At 41.1% G+C, this 22,055-nt stretch overlaps 1 protein-coding gene across 4 annotated transcripts in view; it reads left to right on the top strand.

Annotated features, from left to right (window-relative positions):
• fnip1 (folliculin interacting protein 1) overlaps positions 1-22,055 on the top strand; it is a 40,165-nt gene that overhangs the window by 8,925 nt on the left and 9,185 nt on the right. For 2 of the 4 annotated variants that reach the window (XM_035666232.1, XM_035666234.1), the window contains exons 2-11: positions 4,975-5,104; positions 8,599-8,736; positions 8,964-9,064; positions 9,426-9,500; positions 9,828-9,919; positions 10,862-10,945; positions 13,604-13,675; positions 15,362-15,497; positions 16,227-16,428; positions 16,942-17,027. In XM_035666232.1, coding sequence (XP_035522125.1) covers positions 4,975-5,104; positions 8,599-8,736; positions 8,964-9,064; positions 9,426-9,500; positions 9,828-9,919; positions 10,862-10,945; positions 13,604-13,675; positions 15,362-15,497; positions 16,227-16,428; positions 16,942-17,027 — 1,116 coding nt within the window. The remainder of the gene's footprint in view (positions 1-4,974; positions 5,105-8,598; positions 8,737-8,963; positions 9,065-9,425; positions 9,501-9,827; positions 9,920-10,861; positions 10,946-13,603; positions 13,676-15,361; positions 15,498-16,226; positions 16,429-16,941; positions 17,028-22,055) is intronic. The other 2 variants (XM_035666233.1, XM_035666235.1) reach the window with 2 other exon arrangements.

Below are 22,055 nucleotides of genomic sequence, written 5' to 3'. Positions count from 1 at the left end.
TTGATACCTTTTGTTGAGAACGTGAATCATCTCAAAACAGTCAAGGCTCGGCTTCTGTCTTCTTGGCACTTTGAACTTTAGCCTGAATAAAACTGTTGCTGGGGGTTTTCTTTTAAGATCAACTGGTAGTTCAAGGAACTAAACACGTGGGTGTATGTGTGAATATGTTTGAGTCATTTTTGGTTCAGACAATGGAGGTCAAAGCAGTACAAGTATGTAACAGTCATGAAGTCATGTGCTGCTTTTATGAATGACTCTCCTCTCTCTTCTGTCAGCGCTGTGACAGTCACAAGCTCACTGATGGGATACTTCCTCCTTTGCTCTCGCCTCGTCTTTGTCCTTGTTTTTGCATTTCTGTTTTCTATCACCTCTTCCATGATTATTTCAACTAAAGTCAGCTTTTCTCTCCATTCGTTCAGTGTTAGCTGCACTTTCTCCCTCTTATTTTCATATGTTGTTTTCAGCTTTTGTTCTTTGTCTGTTTTTTCCCTCTTGCTTGCTGTGAACCACATTTTTATTTTTGCTCTTTGTGACTTTCAGAAAGATTTTTTACTCTTAACTTTGTTTCTTATAAAAGAGCTCAGTCTTTTTGTGCTGTTTTTCTTCCTTGCATCTCACTCGGTTTTCTCTCTGTTATGTTTGAAACAAAGGGACCAGTGAACTTGGTGTCAGATTATGCAGATCTCTTCTGGGCTGATCTGAAAACGGCACATCTTATCGTTGCAATTGTTGCACACACATTTGGCCTAAAAGTGAATGGGGTCACGTAACTTTGGAGCAACTTGATATTTTTGAAATTCAAAAATCAGTTAGTGATAGTTGCAAAAAGGGGCCTTTTAGACATTATTACTCCAAGATTTGTTTTTCTCAATGGAAGACCATAGTGTCAAGCCAAAACATACAACAATGCACACAAGCTGAACACATGAAACCAACAGCATAGTCAAATGTATAAATAAGCCGCTCTTGAAATGCAGTAGTCCAATTGCAAAGAGGCATGTGACGGACTAAAACAACCGCCTGATGTCTAATCTTACACACAAGCCTATGAGCTGAACATCGAGCCAGACCCATACAATGCAATTTGAGCTCATTATTTAGGCCAGGCAGGCACCGCGTCACCCTTTTAACAGGCCGGGTCTTTCCTTGGACAGGAGCCAGGAGGGGTCAACTCAAGATGTTTTTGCTTTTTGTAAAGTGATTAAACATTCACTTCCATTAACGGTTGGGCCAAACAAAAGAGCAGAAGAACAACCGTAGAACAGCCAATCACCAGCTGAGTAGTATATTAATCCCTTTAAAGCCATGCAAACCCTGGTTACATGATATATCCTGAGTGATTAGATCCATCACTAACATGTCACTGTATTGGTCTGAAAGGAGTACAAGGTCAGCAAGTCAGTCGTTGAATTATGGATTACTGCCTGGTTGTCACCATCGGCCTGTGAACCTGCAAGAATAGTTCCCATTCAGGGTAAACCCCCAAGTTTGGAACATTTGAAATGTCTTAAAATCACAAGCATGCATGGCCAGAGACCATTGGACGTTTCTCACAGTGGTGACTCTTTGTTATTCCCTGAGTATAGGGTCATAAAACGGCTAAAATACCAATAACCCTTTGAACTATGCACAAAGAACCTGCATTGGAGGACTCCACCAGTGTCAACAAGTGGGACATTTTTTGCTTAGTTTGTGAGAACTTGTTACATGCCTAAGAGGTCAGTAATACTTGGGCTAGGTCCATGAGGGCCTATTGGAGCCTCTAGAACAGATGGAGCTACAGGAAGACACAACTTGAATGTTACTCTGAATGTGTGTTTGAGAGAGAACTGATAGTTGTCTCAAAGAAATAGCTGTTATATCCTGAATAGGCCATTGACTGGCGTTACATTTTATGAATAGACTTTTAGCAACTGGAGAACATAAAACAGGAGCTAAAGTATATATTTTAGCAGTTCACACAAACACACACACACACAACCGTGCCACAGCAGGAATGCCCCCAGAGCCTAATTTAAATTCAGATGGTGGTTTTGCTCCATATTGGTAGGCAGCGCTTCTGGCCTGTAAATACAAAGTGAGCTACAGGATCGAATGCTCGAGATGTTTACATGCAGAAATGGTGAGGCGGCTCACTGTACAGTGTTGCCGCAAAAGAGTTACTCTGTGACAAATGGCTTTGGTTTGACAACTTAACACTGCAGAAGCAACAAGAATGCTGGTCACATGCACGAGAATGTACACATTGACTGTCTTTCTCTCTCACACACACACACACACACAGGACCATACACCAACACAGAGGTATTCCCTGCCCTGTCGAGGCTTACCGACCGATCATTTTGTTTTTGAATACAGGCTGGTGTGGGCTCTGTGTTGGCAAGTGAAATGGACTTAACTGTTCCTTTTGTACCCCTCCCCGCCAACCCTTACTATAAACACTTGTGTCTGGGGACTCTCCCTGCTCCACAATAAAAGGCTAAAATTAGGTCTAGCTCTCAGTCCATCTGCCCGACCCATCCATCCGTCAGAACAGACAGAAATCCTCGACTGTCTATCTGTTGGTCCAATCCCCTGTCAGCTTTATAGCCCCTACTAAATCAACCAGGGGACTGAGTTTCCCCAAAAGCAGGGGGGGGGGACTGCCAGAGCCCGGTGAAGGCCTGTTAGTAAATACGCAACACCATCCTTCACTATATTACCTGAGATGACCACCAGCATTAATAAGATGAGCTGAGTGAAATCACGGGTTGCCTAGCAACAGCCATGGAGCAGTAGCTGCCAGTGAAAACAGCTTAGCGGTTACTTAACTGTTGGGCGGTGTTTCCTGCCAGAAGAAATGTACCACCACTGAAGTCTATAACAGTTAAATATTGAATCCCCCAAATCCCCAATATGGCTATAAATCTAATCCATTATTATTCAATAACTGGTTTCAAGCTCTAGTAACTCCAACAGCCCCCAGCTTATTTGATTGTTGACTAATGGAGTCTTGATTGGCATTTTTTGGCATTAAATAAGCAACAATCAGAGTTAATGTTTTGCTATTATTTATTTAAGTTTAAAACTGGTTCAGGTGATTGGTTCAGAGAAAGAGACGTGACATCACATTTTTCCAGCTGAGCTCTGCGTCCTTAAAACGAGTCACAAGAGTAAGAAAGAAAACGCACAGCTGTTCAAAAATGAGTGCAGTCATCTGAGAAGAGACTATGATACAATTTGATATATTTGAATTTGGCTAGTAGTTGATTTTTAAGATAAGATAAGATAAGATATTCCTTTAATAGTCCCACAATTTTGATATAGATTGATATAGTTGAGGCCAGCCTCAGTAGAGACAGAGGATGATGATGATGATGATGATATAGGGACTCTACAGTCTACAGTTATGTTTGGAATAAGGCTCATTGTCTTGAGCAAAGTGTTAGCGGTGACTCAACTCGCGTTGAAGCTGCAGACTGGTCATACTGAGTGACTGTCACATGTGTCACTTTATGAATGTAAAGCAGGGAGAAGATGCAAACAATAAACAGTACGTGAGCACAGACACAAATATTCCGTGGTTAAGAAAAGAAAAAGGGCTGCATTTCCTGCCTATCTTGGAAGAAACGAGCTGAGTGTGTGTCTGCACTGGCTGCTTGTTATGTGGGTGGGTACACTGTAAATCTGTAGCGGTGGGTGGGTAGCACGTCGTCCTGGCATATCTTTGTTGCTCCCTACTGGTTGAGGTATGAGATCGATGAATGGTAGCTATGGCATGGAGTCCGCCAGCTCTCCCCTGCCCACTGGGAGGCCTGAAGAGATTTTTTTTTAAAGCTTGCTAGAACATCATTTCTAACTTTTCCTTCCTGCTTGGAGCGCAGCCAGTTTGCTGGTCATGCGGATATCTGGCAGACAGCTTGGATAGTCGTAACTCCACTATGGGTAAAATATGCAACACAACAAAGTCCGTTATTAACAATAAATGTTCAGCTTTAAAGGGAAGCTCCATCGATTTTTTTTTTTTTTTTTTACGTGTCAAAGTGTGTTTAGAGGTTTTGGGGAGTACTACTGCATATGTGGAAAAAAGTTGCATAAAGCTTGTGTTTCTCCAGAGTAAGCTGTCTTAAATCTGATAAATTGCCTTAAGTGATGCCACTTGTGTCAGCATTGATTATGTCTAAAGATTAGAAGTCTAAAAATGGAGGGGGGAAAAATCTGTTAGTGGCTTGACATTACATCAGCTGCTACGAGCATAACACACCCAAATATTTAACCGAAGTATCTGCGATCCAGTTTCATTGTGGAAAATGTAGGTACCAGGGTTTTGAGAAGGAAGAGGAATGCATGAAATAAAAAAAGATCAAGTCTTTGTAACATTATGGGGCTTACAATAAACAGTAGTACAGAGTGTAATGCTAAGTTGTGCAGTACTCCTTTAATGAAATCAAGTAGTGCAGTCTTTCATTGACATAGTTCTTTATTCTGATGTGCCAAGTATTTTCTTTTGGATATAGAGACGGTCCTTGACAAAGGAACCTTTTAATGACGGTTTCTCTGTTAGTAATGTCTGAAAAAGTAAAAAAAAGAAAAGTTTTTTTATTGTTTTGTTAAAAGAAAGTAATTAATTGTGTTAGTGGTGAGTTATCAGATTCATAATTTAAAAGCTGAAAACTGCTTCATTCTGTACTGCACCGCACCAGATTGTTTTGGAAGTGTTTTGTTGCTGGAGCATGATCTCATTGTCTCTAATGTGCATATTCCCTGGAAGACTGAAAAATGCTTGAAAGATGTTGAAAAATATGAGATCGTTCTTCACTTTTCCTATTCACTCTGTTTCATCTGAGTAATCTTTGCCACTTTATCAGCTTATTTGTACGCAGTGCATTATTTTCTCCGGCGCCCCTACCTATCTCCCATCTGCCATGTTCTCATCACTTTGTCTTCACTTCCTTTGGTTCCCTCTCTCATCTCTGTATTCTTTCTTCCATCTAGCTGGCCAATCCCCCAGCTGGAGCCCAGTCAGATCAGGCTGATAGTCTACCAGGACTGTGAGAGGCGCGGCAGAAATGTCCTCTTCGACTCCAATGCCAAAAAGAGGGGCACGGAGGAAACCCCTATCACTGTGAGTCACGTGTTTGTGTGTGTGTGTGTGTGTGTGTGTGTGTGTGTTGTCATTTGGAAGTTGGTTTAGTATATGGTAATGAAAAGAGACTGTTTGTTCCAGGTCTTGTTGTAATATCAGGGGTTAATGGAGGCAGTAGAGTAGCTGCAGGTCTTATTTAAAAGTCTGAAACCTAAAAATATTTCTTTAATAGAAAAACATAAAAAATATATTGCAGAATGTGGTCAACTTCCACATTCCTGGACATTTGCTCCCCTGTTTCCCTTTTCTTATCCTCCATATTAATTATTATACTTTGTCTTCATTAGCTTTCTTCAGTCACATATACTAATGTTTCTTTTTTTGTTCAGTTCAATCCAAGGTAGCATTAAAAAGGTTTTAAAAGCTTGAGATTAGAGAGACGGACACAAGCAGTCACAGAGGTGTGACATGCAAAAGAAGTCAGGTAACCGTTTATTGACATTCAGAGGACACAAGCTGGACCTTATCTGCCTCACTGCCCCACCGTGGAAGTCATCTGACCTGAAGGATCAAGTGTGGTAGGAAGAGAATGTGTCCTGTTTAAGGGTGTGTTCTTTGTTTATGATACAGATTTGAATTTGATTTGGTTTAATGACTTATTTCATTTTTTATTTTGTATTATTATAAAAAGGGCAGTTGTAAATGATGGGATTTATTTTGTCCCATTTGTGAAGTTCTTAATATTAAAATGTTTCTATTGGTTTATAGGATTCTAAATTTTATTCAACTGGGTCAGTGATGTCTAAAGTGTTACTTTCTCTGCATTTTCTAAGCTGAAGGCAGATATCACCTGTAAAATCTTACTCTATGTCAAACAGGTAGTCTACTTGTGTGTGTTAATGAGTGTATGAGACTCTGTTGGTTAATTGTGAACACACCCGTGTCAGCCTGAGACGTGGTGATAAAAAATGTTTTACTACAGCTTAGCAGTCTTTATCAGGGTGTGTGCAACAACACGTTTAAACATATCAATTAAGTCTTTTTACTACCAGCTTTGGGTGTATGGCCTCTCCTATACTTCACCTGTCAGCCTTTTTTAATTATGAATAACATGCATAATATTTTCGCTGCTGTGCGTTTCTGTCTGACCCTGACTGGTTTGTTCTGGTGCTCTTATCTCCAATAATAATAGCCTCAGCTGACAGCCCATGTGTAAGCAGCATTCTTTCATCCTCACATGACAGCCGTGTCACTTGCTGTCTGTTGTTTTCTCCGTCTGTCTTCGTCTGTCTCTGCTCTGGTCTCACCCTCTTCGAATCTAGAATCTAGATCTGTCTCTACCTCAGCCGCTTTATTTGTTTTTGTTCCATTTTCACCTTCCCATACTCTACCTCTCTTTATAGTGTTAAGCTTCTCACTCTACACCTGCCCATCCCTCCTCTCTGTCTTTCTCTCTTTCTCTGTGAACTCGGTCTCACTTGCCTGTTTGCTGCCTCTTTTTCTAATGACCAGGTTTTCTCTGTCTGCTCTCAGTATTGTATCACTTTCTCTCATCTGTCCGTCCACCTGCCTCATTATCATGTCCATAGCTTGCCATCACACAGATACCCACTGATACACAGTCCTGACTGTCTTGTGACGCCCTGACATTAAAAACTGGATTGTCAGTTTGCGCAACTTTCTCAGCTCATTCATGTGGCTTTACTCAAGCCCTACATTTGGATTGGACTCGTGCCATATATAGAACCACAATAAGTACGGTTATGCAGTGACATTTGTTTGAAGTGAGCGCAGGATAATGCATAGAGAAATGCAGTAAGAGGAGTCTGTGCAGCGTGTGAGTTCTGCCTGGGCCGATGTCAATATTTTTGGTGCATTCTGCATTGTTAGGGCTTTGCCAGCCACTGTGTGACTTCTATCACATGATGGCTGTTTTTTCTTTTCTTTCTTTCTTTTTTATGTTGTTTTTTCCGTCAAGTCAGAGGAATTTATTTTAGCGAGATCAACAGCAGGAATGAGGAATAGAGAGACAAGGAATGGACAGAGATGCATGGGATGGTTAAGAAAGAGTTGAGAGAATGATGAAGAGAAGGGGGTTGGGAAAGGATAAAATGTAGGGAAAGAGAGAGGTGGAGACGAAGGAAACAATCTGGTCCAGGAGAGAAGATAGATGTATTAAAGGAGAGAAAGAAAGCTGCAGGAAATATAGAGGGATGAAGTTGGAGTGGTAGAGGGAGGGAGGGAGGGAGGGAGAGAGAGAAAGGGAGGGAGGGGATGATTGCAGTGCTGCTCGATCACGAGTTCCCGAAAGAGTCATATGACTGGCAGTCACATGCTGCTGGCCTCTGTGTACACACCTCACATTGCACTGCAGCGGACACGCATACACCCATGTACACACTCAAACACACACACACTCACTCAGATTCAGTTTGGCTTCATTAGCATAAGAAAGCATGTTACAAAATCACTCAGATTAATGAGAATAAAAAAGCACCGTTGCAAGTTGCATACGTGTCTACAGTATTTACTATTGTGCTTTGAAAGAGCAGAAAGAAAGAACAGTCCTTCTTCCCCTGCCTGTTTTCTTTCTCATTCTGTTTCTCTTTGTCCCCCTCTCATTTTTCCTTTCTTTTCTCTTCCTCATTGGCAGCGACCGTGGTTTCAAGTGAGCCATTACCAGAGCCTAGCTAAACACATAGTCACACTCTCTCTCTCTCACACACACGCACACACACACACACACACACCCTCCCCCTCCTCCACTCCCCACCCTCCCAAATGCATTCCTCTTGAATACTCTGCCAAGTTGAGAAGGCACATGACACAGGCTGATCTAGCTCACATTGCTTTTAGTTTGCTGTTTACATGGGTGCCTCTGGGTTTGGTTTCTGTAGTTTTCAATCTGAACAATTGAACTTCATTTATGTTTTTCCATTATGAAGTGTACTTGATATGGGCCAGTGACTTTTTGGTTTTGGGACTTGGGAAAATGTTGAGGCATCAGGGTGAAATTAGACATAAAATGTGACTTTTTATAGGTGTTGTTTTTTTCTCATTATGTTTGTTAGCAAAGGCCTCCATAACTGAAATCCCCCTGCATTAAAATCCTCTTGACTTTGTTATTTATTTCCACGTGTATGGACTGTTCCCACATAAATGGGAACAAACCCCTTTTAACAACTAAACACATAAATGTCTGTATCTTTCTGGGTGATTTCATGCAAGTGTGCACAAAAGAGGTTCCAGGTCATTTTAGTTGCATTAATTGTTCCTTTTGTTCTGTTTATTTATGAAGAGGAAAGGTAACACATCCAAAATGCAATGTTTAGTTATTGCTGCTGAATGTACTTGGTTTGAAGTGGCTGGTATGCTTTGACCTCAAAAGCTCAAATAAATATGGGTGTAATATGAGGATTATTCCTTTAAATGAAGTGTATTTTGATATTCCGATGTAACTTCTGCATAGTTAAACGAGCCTGTGTTTATGGCATTTGGCCTATAATACGCTTTTTTTTTTTTTTACCCCATAGAGCGCAGAGGGACAGGTGAAGATGTTCGGGAAATGCTGCCAGCTCCGTCCTACAGGAGGAAGTAGCAGTTCCCTGGACAGCTCCTCCTCTTGTACCTCCGAAACCAAGGAAACCAAGGAGCAGGGCCTGCGCTTTCAGGTAACCCATATCTGAGATAGAAACGTATATTTTTATTCCTCTGCAGTTATGCATATACAAACTCACACATTTGCAGCTGCATAAGAAGATATACACACAAAACGCTCACATACATATGTGTATATATACTTCAGGTAACCTTGTTAGACAAAAAAATATTCAGTTCACTTTGGAGTTCGTTGCTCTTAAAGGGTAACAACATTAAAAATTCCTCCTCTCCTCAACAGGGTTCAAAGTGTTCGTCGGATGTGGTCATGCTGGGGGAAATGATGTTCGGTTCTGTGGCTATGAGCTACAAGGGTTCCACACTAAAAATCCACCAGATCAGGTAAGAGGAATAGGGATGCATCAGTGCCTTTTTCCTTTACAGCTGATACTGAAATAAAAACAAAACGCATCCTTTTGACCGTGTGTCAAAGTTTACATTTAATGTGGAAATGAAACATCTGTACTGGAAAAAGCATAATAATATGGGTTTTGGGATTATTTCTTTGTTGAAATGTGTGGTAAAGTACAGTAAGTGAATAAAGAACGGAAGGAAACAAGAAGAACAAGAAAGAAAAGGAGAAGTTGAATTGAGGTTAAAGAAGAGACAAGGTTGATGTGGGATGTAAAAAGACACAAACCTGCACAAGCGCATGAATTGAGCACACATGCTTATCTTTGTCCCTGCACTATCGTCAAATCAGATCGCCACCTCAGCTGATGCTGAGTAAGGTCTTCACCGCCAGGACGGGAGGCAGCGTGTATGGCAGCCTCAACACGTAAGCACACACGCTTATCAACACAAACACACCCACTTCTCGCTCTGATTCCTATGGCAAGTTCTTCCATAAGCCAGCACATGCATCTCTTCTTTCCCTCTCCCCCTCTCCATCTGTCTCAGTTATGGTCTATATTCCTTTATGTCAACTGGGGATACTGTCACTCTGCCTGTCTCTGTTTATTCAGTCTGTATTCAGTTGTTTTGTTGTGTTTAGTTTCTTACCAAATGTATTATGTTCAATATAATTGTGCAGTGGGATGTTTTAAAATAATCCACATAAACCTAACTTTGTTCCTTTTTTTTTTCCCTGTTTCATCTCCCACAGGTTACAGGACAGCTTGGAGTTTATTGGACAGGACAGCAACACCCTAAGGCCTGATCAAAACAGCGGGGCCAACAGTTTACTTGGGAACATAGGTAACCAGAGAAACCCAGTGCAACACCAAACCTTGTTAACCCACCAATGCCACTCCTCCTGTTTTCTTTCAGTTCACTCGTGATTTGTAAGTAGGTGAAATGTTGTTTTTGTTTTGCTCATAGCCAGACACATAGTCACCTTCTTCTTAATGGGACTTGTAGAACACCTACGACTACATACTCATACTCATATTTTATTTAGTTTTTTATGTTGCCTCAGTAACTTTCAGTGCTTATAACTCCCTTTGACAATAAACCCCAAACAACTTTAATGGAGGAATACTTGACTGTATGGAATATTTTCAGTATTTTGTTTAGTTTACACATTTGAAGCGCATTGGTAGAACTGTGAGGAAGCAGTGGATTTTGTTTCTCTTTCTGAACCTTTTAACATTCCTGTTTGAATACAAACCAGGCTGGATAGATTCTGCTCACAACTCTCCCTTACTGCTGCTCCCCTACACTAACCTCGTGAACAGTTGAAGAACTTTCAAACTGATCAAATTTGCATAATCAACTATTATCCTATAAAACACTTAACATATCTTTGCTGTCTGGCTTAGAGTATGACAGCCTCCCAGTAGAAAGAAACTGTTTTTTAAATTCTATCCTTTTGTGAATCATCCTCACAGAAAAAACAAAAATCATCATATTGAACACATCAGAGACTTAAAGCTATAATGTATTTGTTTGATTTGCTGTCTTTTCTGTGAGTGATACCAGCCTTCTTGTTTGTCTGACTGACCTACCAGATGAGGGTCATTATTTCACTCCAGACTAAAAAGCTCCTGTAACTCAGTTGTTTGAGTTGGTCGGATAACAGGAGGCAGCTAGCTTTCCTCCTTACTCAATCACTAACCATGGTTCATGTTTTGTTGTTTTTTGTCTTTTTTCCCTCTTCCTCCCTTTCCACTTTTCCATGTATTTGTTTGTGCTGCGCAGGATTTTCTCAGCTCTGCAGCCCTCGACGGGCCTTCTCTGAACAAGGCCCTCTGCGCCTCATCAAGAGCGCATCTTTCTTTTCAGGTTGGCGCTTAAAACTGGCCATGTCTGATGTGTGCCAGTTGCATGCGTGTGTGTAGGCTGTAATTGCAGTAGTAGTGGTTGTACAGACCTTGACTCTCATCGGCTGCATGCCCGTGTGGTGATTCTTGCACTGGAAGTGGTAGCAGTAGTCACAGCATGCAATATCACAGCACGTCTGCAAATAACCTGGGTCGGATAGAAGCTGCAGAGACAATTCTTTGAGGTGGTTCCCACCAGACATGTTTGGTATGTGCCTCTTCAAAAAACAAGATGATGTCTTTGCTTAAAATTGTTCATTTGGGCAGGTTAGAACATTTGGATTCAAATCCAGGCGGCACCAAATAACTGCGAAAATGCAGACTTTACCCTGCTTTAAGACATTAAGACTAAATCACAGAGGGATATGTATGACTTCAAACACCTTCTGTTCCTTTGTTTTGCTAATGGCAGTGTAAAAAGAACCTCACCCATCAGCTATGAAGGTTCCTCAAACAAATCATAAAAGATATTTGCCAATACTATCCGACCCAGGGCTGCAGGTGTGTTACGCATGCATAAATGGCATGAACGGGTTCTCACTGGTGTCGGTGGCTGTAGTTCTAGTTTAAGTCTTGGCAGTTCCTTCTCCTTATTTTCTTTGTGTTCTTCACTCACAATCTTTCACTAACTTGTCTTTGACAGTGACCATGATACTTGGGCAATGAATATAGGCTTTATGTGAGGTTTAACCATCAACTATGACAACATCTTTACTTTTCTGCCAGTATTTAGTGGACTGTTGTATTTAAGCTTCTGTTTTCTTCCTTATACACCTTTAAAGATACAGAGAACATTTGCCTGTGCATGCATGTACACATTCAGTAACATTCTCACTCACATCCACTCAGTTACACACAGTCTGCTGTGGGCCGCTGAGCCGCTCTATCTCAGCAGCTGGTGGTGAAATGCCTTGTTTAAGGGCACCTTGGCAGTAGCTGTTTGAAGGAAAGAAAAAGGTTGCTTAATATTCCACTTTGTATTCTGTCCAAGTATTTGAACCAGTTATATCTCAATCACAACCCCACTTCCTAAAATGCTGTGCATAGTATAGGTGGGCACAGTGGGGAATCCTCAGTGACACATGCGCCAAAGACTCATAATATGACACCCACTTCATTGCCCATTTATCATCACTGTAAAGAAATGAACTGAAATCTCTGATGAATCTTTTTGATCAGCTTGACGATTTCTAGCAGGAAGAGTAAGTACGCACATAGGTGTGTGTTTACTAGACAGAACAATTCAGAAAGCTACAAAGTCTTTAAGTGTTTAACTGACAACTTTGACTGATTGCAGCAATAGAATAATGAACTATAGAACAATAAACTCATTTCTATCATTCATGATATGCTGATCAAAGAGCTCCTTTGTCAGAAGTACTCAGTGGTTATTCCTCCCTCCCTAAAACCTCTGCCCTTTAGTGAAGTGGTGGTGAGTTTTAGAAAAAGGGCCTCTCCCTGTGCCATGCTGCCTACCCACAGTCCTGTCCAGGGCACCCTTAGGTTGGCATGGCATGTAGCTCTGTCAGTTATGTAATGTTGGTATGGTTATAAAGCACAATGTTCCACAGGGGAGCACATACATACATACATACATACACACACATGCCAACACTCCTGAAGGCTTCCTCGTTTATTATCTCAACTGCACATTGAATTGTTGCATTTTGAGGTTTTCACACCTCGCTGCTGTGAGACGCATTGACATTTTTCCCATTTTGCCTTGAACTGTCAAGTAGGACATTTGAGAACATGCAAACAGGCTCGGTGACATCCATATGATGGTGTCTGTTGAAGAAAGTTACACTTAAGCTGTAGCAGCTGTTTGCTGTAGATAGTGACAGAGAATAAGCCAGTGAGCAATAGCCTATTACAGCAGTAGTGCTTTTTGCTGTATTTGTGTTGCTTCTTACACTTCCTGTTTTTTGTTAAGAAAAACAAATGGTGCACTAACAGCATGAGAATCATCAGGAATGAGTCGTGCTTGTGTTTGGACTCTTTATTTTTGTGGTTCATAGTCTAATGGTGGTCCGGTTGTTTTGAATAAGCCGCCTGGCCTTAGGTCTTTTTTCTTTTAATTTTTTTTGCTAGATTAAACGTCCATTTCAAACATTTTCAACCTAATATTTACTGTATGTACTTTGTGAACCCTTACTCATGGTGCTGCAGTCACTGGACAGCCAATAGCAAGAGGATTTATAGTAAAAGAATAATGATTGCAGTTCTATGGGGACAAATAGATATTTTCTATAGTTCGAATGCTGAAGCTATAATTGTTTGTGGAGTAGAAGAGCACTACAAGGCTTTGCCTGGGTAGAGATAAGAGCATCCTCAGCATGCCCCGGTGCTCCATTTAGCTGATTACATTTTCTGTTTCTCACAGGTTGTTTTTTTGTCTCTTTTTTTTTTTTTGTCTGTCATCCCTCTCACTTCCTATATTTTCTTCCCTTCATCTAACTTGCTCTTTTCACTTCTTAATTTCCTTCTTCTTTTCCTTCCTTTCTGTTTATTTATAACACCCATCTACCTTCCTACCCTCTGCCCTCTCTCAAACCCCTTTCCTTTACCCTCATCCCTACTCTTTACTTTCTCTCTCCGTCTTCGTCCTCCCTTCCTGCAGGCCACAGTCACCCCATGGACATGCCTGGCCGAGGGCTCTACGACGAGAGGGACAGCGGCATCGCCAGGTCAGGTAGGTTAATGAGACTAGGAGACAAAGCCTGGATTGACCTACACACAACACAACTTTTAGCCCTCTGATTGAGCTTTGAATTGGGTTCACATTTATTCTTGTCAAGGAACAGAGAAGATCAAGTGTAAATCAGGAAATGATTGGGCTATTACTTACTTACTTAGAGAGTTATTTGTCTCATCCTCAAACACATCCCAGGTTCCCACATGTGTTTTTTAATCTCTTCATTCTGTCATTGTCTGGATTGCCAAAAATATAAGTGATTCAGCTAATGAAGCACTTCCCGGGTCAAAATGGATGACCTGCTTTAACGTCACTGTTCAAGGTCAATAGAGTGAACAGTTACACAAGCACTGGGTACTTGGTGGTGCTTCAGCTGCGACTTCACTAATGTGGCATGCAGCTGCACATGCAGACAGTTTTCCATTCATTAAAATGACCCATAGTTGCCCCCTCTCGAGGCTGGTTGTGGTGTGTATGGAAAGAGAGTGAGAAAGGTGTGAGATGCTAAGAGAGGCACAATTCCTCTCTCCACTGCCAGTCCTTTAACCCTGAAATGTTAGAAGTAAAACCAGAAAGACAAAAAGAAAGAAGATGATGCAGGGGTTGAAGACAGTGTGGAAGTGTGTTTACAGGGCCTCTACGGTCCAGAAAACCTTGTGCAATGGAAACTGCCCCCTGCCCCTTCTGTGCTCTGCCCCCTACCCCCTCTACAAACACCACCATGTCCCACTGGCATGAATGGTATGATGGGAATTGTGCTTTCTGCACAAACCCGGGTCACATGCAGATTAAATATAGCAGCTCTCAAAACCTGCTACTAGTAAATGAGCTTCTAATTCAAGCCTTGTCCTCTCATCTCCACTCTCTCCACCCCCTCCACCCCCCCACTGTGGTTGGGCTAAAGAGCTCTTTATCTGACACACACACACAAATACATAACACGTCCCTCTGTGACACAAAATCTCCTCCCATCTACCTCTGTTGTCTTTTACTATAGCTCTCCAGCACTGTTTTCTCTTTATACATCATACACACTCTAAATCACTCACCTCCATGAAGTTTATCTATCTTCACACACACACCTCTACACACCATGTAAATGGTTCATGTGACCATTGATCAGAGCCTCCTGCCAGGGCTGTAAATAACCTTGTGATCAGGGCTTGTATTATGTGTGCGTGTGTTTGGGTAGGTTGTCATTACCATGCCAGCCTGGTGTAAAGCCAGGTTGTCCAACAACTGCAGCATGTGACGGTTAGCAGAATAACTGACATTTGATCTCATATGAAAGCTATCCAGTACTTAGGGACTGCGTTTTAAGGAAAGGTTAAAGAGGGGTGATTGTGTTTGGATGTGTTTTTGTGTATCTTTGTGTCTTGTGTGCTGTATTTGTTTGCCCTTTTCAAGTTCTTTGTCTTAGTAAGAACAGTTATTGTCCTCTAGATTTCAGTCTAGCTCTGTGCGGTAGTGTGTGTGTACAAAGTGTCATTCAGAATGAGTAACCCTACGCACTTGTCTGACTCACTCTTGTCCTTTTTCTCTTCTGTCACCCACCATTCCCTCCATCTGTTCCCTGTTCTCTTCTGTTCTTCTTCTCCTCATTCTTGCTCTCTTAATTCTTCTCCTCTCCTCTTCTCTATCCACCTCCAAAACTTCTTTCCATCCCTCCTTCTCTCCCTTTAGCTTCTCTGAGCAGCTTGTTGATCACTCCCTTCCCGTCTCCTGGCTCTTCCCTGACCAGCAGCTGTGCATCAAGCTACCAGCGCCGATGGCTCCGTAGCCAAACCACCAGCCTGGAAAATGGCGTCTTCCCCCGATGGTGAGACACATACAATCATACATGCACACATACCTGTCTAGGTTTTCACAAGTAAACTTTGAGTAGTTAAAGTGACACTTAGGAGTGTGTTTAAGGTCCATGGCCTTTTCTGTGTAACTTTCCAAACGCGCACTTAACAGACTCCCAATCACCAACCCCTTCTTCATTTTTCTTCCCTGCTCAGGGCCTTTGTCAGGCTTTTTTAAAGTTTATCCTAGGGCTTCCTTAGAATCCAGCAGACAACTGGGAAAATGACACACTCTGCTGCTATGCACTCACAAACACACACACACATACACACTCACAGTGCTGTGACTAGACAGGATGCTGTGTTGGCCTGTCACTGTAAATGCAGCTGTCGGCCTTTGAGTGCTCTAATCTCCCAGGCGCTCCAGTTCAGCAGCACCAAAGCATCTTGTTTACCAGCTGCAACAGTAAAGTGAAGATTAAAAGTGATTTTTCATATCATATGTTATCGTTTCTGCGTAAGTTTTGAAACTGGTTATAAAGAATATATACTGGCCATATCTAAGCAGTAGTTCATAGTATTAACCTGCTGAATTAGTACAAAAAACACATTATTCAGTATTCTGACGTGTTACGTGAGGTAATATGTAAGGTAAGATAACTTCTTTATGGGCAAAAGTACTAGGGTTGTTATTTGGAAGTGATATCGGTCTGCCTCTGCACTGAGGCTGACTTCCTGTTTACCCTGTGTAAACTGATCAGGTCAGTCGAGGAGAGCTTCAACATGTCTGACGAAAGTGGTGGACCAAGCCTCGGTGTGGCTCGGAAGAAGAAGATTGCCATTGGGGTCATCTTCATGCTGTCCCCCAACCCCGAGGAGAACAACCGCTTCCAGGAATTTTTTTTCTCCCACTTCCCTCTCTTTGAAAGCCACATGAACAAACTAAAGAGCTCCATCGAACAGGTGAATAATTGTGTTAGACTGTGATTATACACCCACTAATTTCCCTTTTTTGATGTCGACATTAATGTTTATATATACCCCAAAGATTATTTTTTTGGTATTAGAAGTGTGTTTCCCCTGTGCTTTTCAATGGGAGATGATCATTTTACTGCGTTTGTATTCTGGATCACCTCCCTGATTGACACTGTGGAGATAAGCCTGTCAATGAAATTCATTATGCGGTGACATATGAACAGTACTCAGTGAAAACCTTTGCTGTTGTAATGAGCACAGTTGTTGTCAGATTGACCAGTCAATGGTCATACCTTCTATATCTGCGGTTCTGTTTACTGGTGTCTGCTGTTGGCACCGTCAAATCCCTGGATGACTTCCAGTTTTACCCTCCATCTTTCCTTCTGCCCCCCCCCCTACTGTTCGCCCTTACAAATTCCTTGCTCCACCTTTCCTGTAACTTTGTTTGTCAGCTTGATTGCCAAATATCTCAAAGCGTGTTTGTGTTGTATCACTCTCAAGGCCATGAAGATGAGTCGGCGGTCAGCTGATGCCAGCCAGAGGGCCTTGGCTTACAGCCGAATGGTGGACGGTCTTAACGAGTTCAGGTTGGGCAACAACTCACATTCAGTCACTATGACATAGACAGCAATCTTACATAATCTGTATTTTCCTTATTTCTCTCATGGCCAAACTTGTAAACATGTCATAAACACCCTAAAACAACTTTTTATCTCTGTAATAGGGAGACCTCACATACTTTATAACTTCATAATTATATAACTGAGACTATCCTGCAATATAACACAGGGATTCAATAATATAGCATACATTAGAGCAACATGTTTTCCATGGGACAAAAACAGCCAAACACAATGGCTCACATTTCTTAAACCAGCATGTTTACCGTCTTTTTACTGCATGTTTATTAGCAAACTCTAAAACACACAGTTCCAGCCAACATCACTGTGTTATTCATTTTCTATGTACTGTGGCCAAACACTCCTTCTCCTCTTGGGTACATAGCAAAGTCTCCACATCATGGAGACTTAGAAAACGTGTGACATTAAAAATCTGTTTTCAGGAAATAAATGCTACATTTAAAAGACTTGGTATTTACATTATGGATCTATTCACCATAAAATCTGACATGGGAGCAAATTTTATCCAAGGCCTAGTCTTGTTGAATTGTAGTTACATACACCAGTAATGTAGGTCACCATGTCCTCATACTTATCTGTTACTATGTTATGGTACTAACATTTGGGCAGCTTTAATAACCTGAGAAGTATTTTGCATGTGACTTTCATTCCAACCATAGTTTGTTAAGCTAGTGGGCTACCAGGCATCATTTAGAGTTTCTTTTATGAAGGTATGTCAAGCAAGCAGTATACTGTGTTTATCAGATATTTACCATTTAATGGGGCTTGCATTTTTTGATTTTAATATTTCTTATGTTCACTGGTGACATTACATTGATACGTAACTTCCATAAATATTGAATCAGATGCTGATTTTCATTGCTACAAGGAGCAAGAGAAAAGGCTTTATAGCATTGGTTACATGATTACTGTCAGCAGTGGTGTAAGAAGTATTTAGATGCTTTACTTGAGTAAAAGTACTACTACCACGCTGTGACAACAAGTAAAATTCCAGCATTCAAAACCTTACTTAAGGAAGAGAAAGTATTATCAGCCGAATGGACTTAAACCTACCTCAAGGTAATACTACTAACTGGTTATGAAACTGTCTCAATTCTGTACTGTTGCCTGGAATGCAGTGAGTGTATGAAAGCTGTCAGACAAAAGTAAAAAGTACGATATCGTGCAAAATGAAAATTAACTAATGAAAAGTAACTAATATTTGTACTTACTTATATTAGGTCAGTACAGAGTAAATGTATTTACCTACTTACATTACAGTTACATTCCATCACTGACTGTCAGTGAACATCTAGTGTCTCTGTGTAAGAAGGTGAATTTATGGGATCTCAAGGTAACAGAGGTGAGGAGAAGGGATTCTGTAATTCTGCTCCAGTTACGGATGCCGTGTGCTGAAGTGTCACAGCAATTAATAATTAATGCTCACCATGGTTTATGTGTGCGGATAGCGTGATGCTAACAGTCTCTGCCCTTCCTCAGATGTTCTTTTTCTGTTCCTTTTTAGGTGAATGAACAAAAATTATAACATAGATTCTAAGCCCAGTAAGAGATGTTGAAATATGTTGGGTAAAAGAAAGGAGAAACACACTGTTCCCCACCTGTCTTTTGCAAACCATAGATGTTGCAATGCAACTAGTGCATCCTGGGAGTTCTTGCTTTGGGGCTTTGGTTGTGGTTTTTAGGGAAGCTTATGTGACCAAAGTTTTTTAGAAGCTCCCAGTTATCTCTCAACTCTGCATCACAACTACTCTGTAGTTGTATTTAATCATTACTTGTGATGACATGAAGTATGAAATCATTAATTTCTACTGATTAGGTTCCAAAATTGTGTTTGTGTGCTTGTGCGTATGGATGAGACATGCTTGTCAGTACTGTATGACAGTGCTATATTGGTACTCATAAAACACGCAAACTGATTTTAGTTGTGACGTGTGCGCACGCACGCTTGTCTCCACAACTACTTTCCCTTGCAACACACACACTGGCAGGCAGTTCCCTGTCTGAGGTCCCCTCATTGCTGCAGTCATATGCCTGTTGGCAGCCGTCCACAGCAACCCAAGCCTCCTGAGTGGCAACCCTATCTACCTCCGACTCTAGCCACGAGCACCAGAATAGTAAATAATATGTGAGTGCCAGCAGGAGGAAGGCTATTGCTCAGGACAAACAAAATATCTGTAAAATCTCACCTTCAGACAGCTGCTAAATATAAGTGTAGCCACCTTTGCCATTAAGGGGTTTTGACTTCATGGAACATTACAGAAGGAAACTGGAAGAAATGCCTTTGCTTGATGCTGCTTTGACGTAGTTGGAGGGTTGACACAGAAATACTTACACTTGTGGGTAAAGATAAGCTGCTCACTTAACGGAGGCATGTGTACATAAAAGTGACACTAGCCTATATTGGGGTTACGCTAGGGTCTGCAGTCAGAGTGCAAGCAGGAGTACTAAGAGAAGCAAATCCACATAACCCAAGGGTTAGAAGTCTAGTTCCCATTTTTCCACACATACATGAAATAAAATAAAAAACCCAGCTCTGAATAAGAATATTCATTGAATAAAAGTATTTACCAAATTGCAGCCACCAGAAATTGTGGGACTCTAAAGCCTAATAATTTCTTTGATGTTGTTAAAGCAACATTCATGCCCAACATGATGGTTTTTAAGGGCCTATAATAGCATAAAGTGAACTGAAGCAAAAGTATATTATGAAAGCATAAAAGTCACTGAAGAGTTCAAATTTGTCCTGCAAAATTTCTAATGCATACATTTTTGCTATATACTACACATCTCGCTATGATAAGTGGTAAATCAGTAAAGTGACACATTTATTTTGGCTCAGAAACTACATTGCTGTTTAAATGAGAGTGTTAATATATGAACTTATGCTGCAGTTTCCCCCCAAAATGAGATTATTGATTGATGATTGGAACCACAATATCCTATCCTATCCTATCCTATCCTATTCTATCCTATCCTGTACGTGGCTCACAGCACATAGGAAAATCAAAAGCTGTAGATGAGGTCAGAAATGTTTGAATTGCTGCCCTCCATAGTGAGGTAATTTTAAATCAGGCTCTTCAGCCTGACGCATCAGTTTAATTTCAAATCACAGCCGCGCTCTTTAAAGTTCACCTGAACAGCTGCTGCAGAGAGACTGAGACTAGATCTCCTGCTCATCTAGTGCTTGCACAGCCTCTTTTCCCAGTTGGACAGCGGGGTCAAGTGGGTCTTAAAAAGGCCACGGATAAGTCAACCTGTTCATAACACAGGGTTGAATAAAGTATTATTAGCTCATTTGACGCTGTTGTGCAAATTGACTGATTGTCTCTGCTGCCCTGCTATCAGCGAGATGTGGAGAGCGTCAGAGACATGTTTTGCATGTGCCGAGTGACGTGAAGTCCATTCTTGTTTACCCTGCTATGGCCTTTTAGTACTGCGTTTATGTTTCTGTTCCTTGTGCACTCGCACGCTTGTAATGGCTTGTTCTTGTTGAATGATTGATTTGTTGGAGAGACAAGACAGCGGCAGTTTTTCGAGCCAAGAATAATAATTATTTTTTATGTAATAAACCATATGCAGCTGTTTATATTTTAGTAGTGAGTTATTTTTTGAAGGATGAGCAATTTTCTCAAAGTTGTCATCCTTGTACTCTACCACAGTGAACTCCTCCTGTCATTCTGTTGATTATTAATCTTGAGAGGACAGGTTTAGGGTCACAGCACTAAACTCTTTAGTCAAAAAAAGAACTGCTTGCAACAACGGTATAGTAGTGCCATTAAATCCATTTGTTCTTTTCACACCCAGTTGTTTAGAGGTTCTTCTTATAAACCCATAAACAACAACTACACATGCACTTCCTGTATTTCTTGGAAAAATGTATCAACCTAAAATAGCTTGATTACTGGAATACTGGAGTTCTAGTGAAGGTCACTTTCAATCGTTGACACCTGTGCTTTCTCTCAGCATGCAGCCTGTCTGAATCTCCTCTGTCACTATGTTCTTAACAGGTCAAAGAGGTTGTGAGTTTATGGCAGAATTAACATTTATAGCCTGAGATCTCCTACAGTTTCCAGTAAGACTAAATAAAGTTTGGAAAGCAGCACTGAGTTTTTATTCCTTGTGTGTTGTGACAGATCACCTGGTGTGGTAGCAGCTGTTTGATTTATTATAGTTTATTTTCTTACGTTTATTTGATTATTATTAATATTTATTATAGTTTATTACACTGTCAGGCTGGTTATGCTGTTGTATTAGCCGTGTTTGCTGAAGATTGCAATTGTCTTTAAAAAATGTTTTCAAGTAATTAGAGTAAGCAGATAAAGGCCAGAATCCTGCAGCTGCAGTCCATATTTCAGCTAAACACGATGAAACTAAAAACGCCTGATTCTCCACATTCCTCAGGCTGCAGAGATTCCCCACTGCCCCTGTGTCAAAGCTTGGCCCCCAGCCGAGACATGCTCACCAACACACCCCACGTTCCATGGAAACTCCAGTCCTTCTCAATGGACAAATGCCCCAACTCAGCCACATACAGATAGATATACACACAAGCACACACACGCACACTGCATAGCTACACACATAAACAGAAATATATGGGATGTATCATCTTCCTTTTCCTGTATATCACTGAGGCAAACTTGGTAATTATAATATTTATACATATATTTAAAAAAAAATCTAAATTATAAATGAAATGAAAAAAAACATGCACTGGACGAATACAAGCATGCATTTACATGATGAGACCTGAAATCATCACCAGTACATTTCAAATGGTAGATGATGCACCTCTACCACTACCACTGCCACCACGACCCCTGCCCCCAACTCGAATAAACCTCCCTGCACTCCCGGCTACACTCATTGTGAACATAGATACATTGTCATGACGACACAGAGTCCAACTGTTATGGAGCACTGCAACAGTTACAGATGTTGCTACATGTACAGTGGAGTAAGCAGTATGAATAT

Source organism: Morone saxatilis, unplaced genomic scaffold, assembly GCF_004916995.1.
Source record: "Morone saxatilis isolate NCDOM2014 unplaced genomic scaffold, NCSU_SB_2.0 Contig20, whole genome shotgun sequence".
Taxonomy (NCBI): Eukaryota; Metazoa; Chordata; class Actinopteri; family Moronidae; genus Morone; species Morone saxatilis.
The sequence above is the reverse complement of the archived record's forward strand: the minus strand, read 5'-3'. Positions and strand labels throughout refer to the sequence as shown.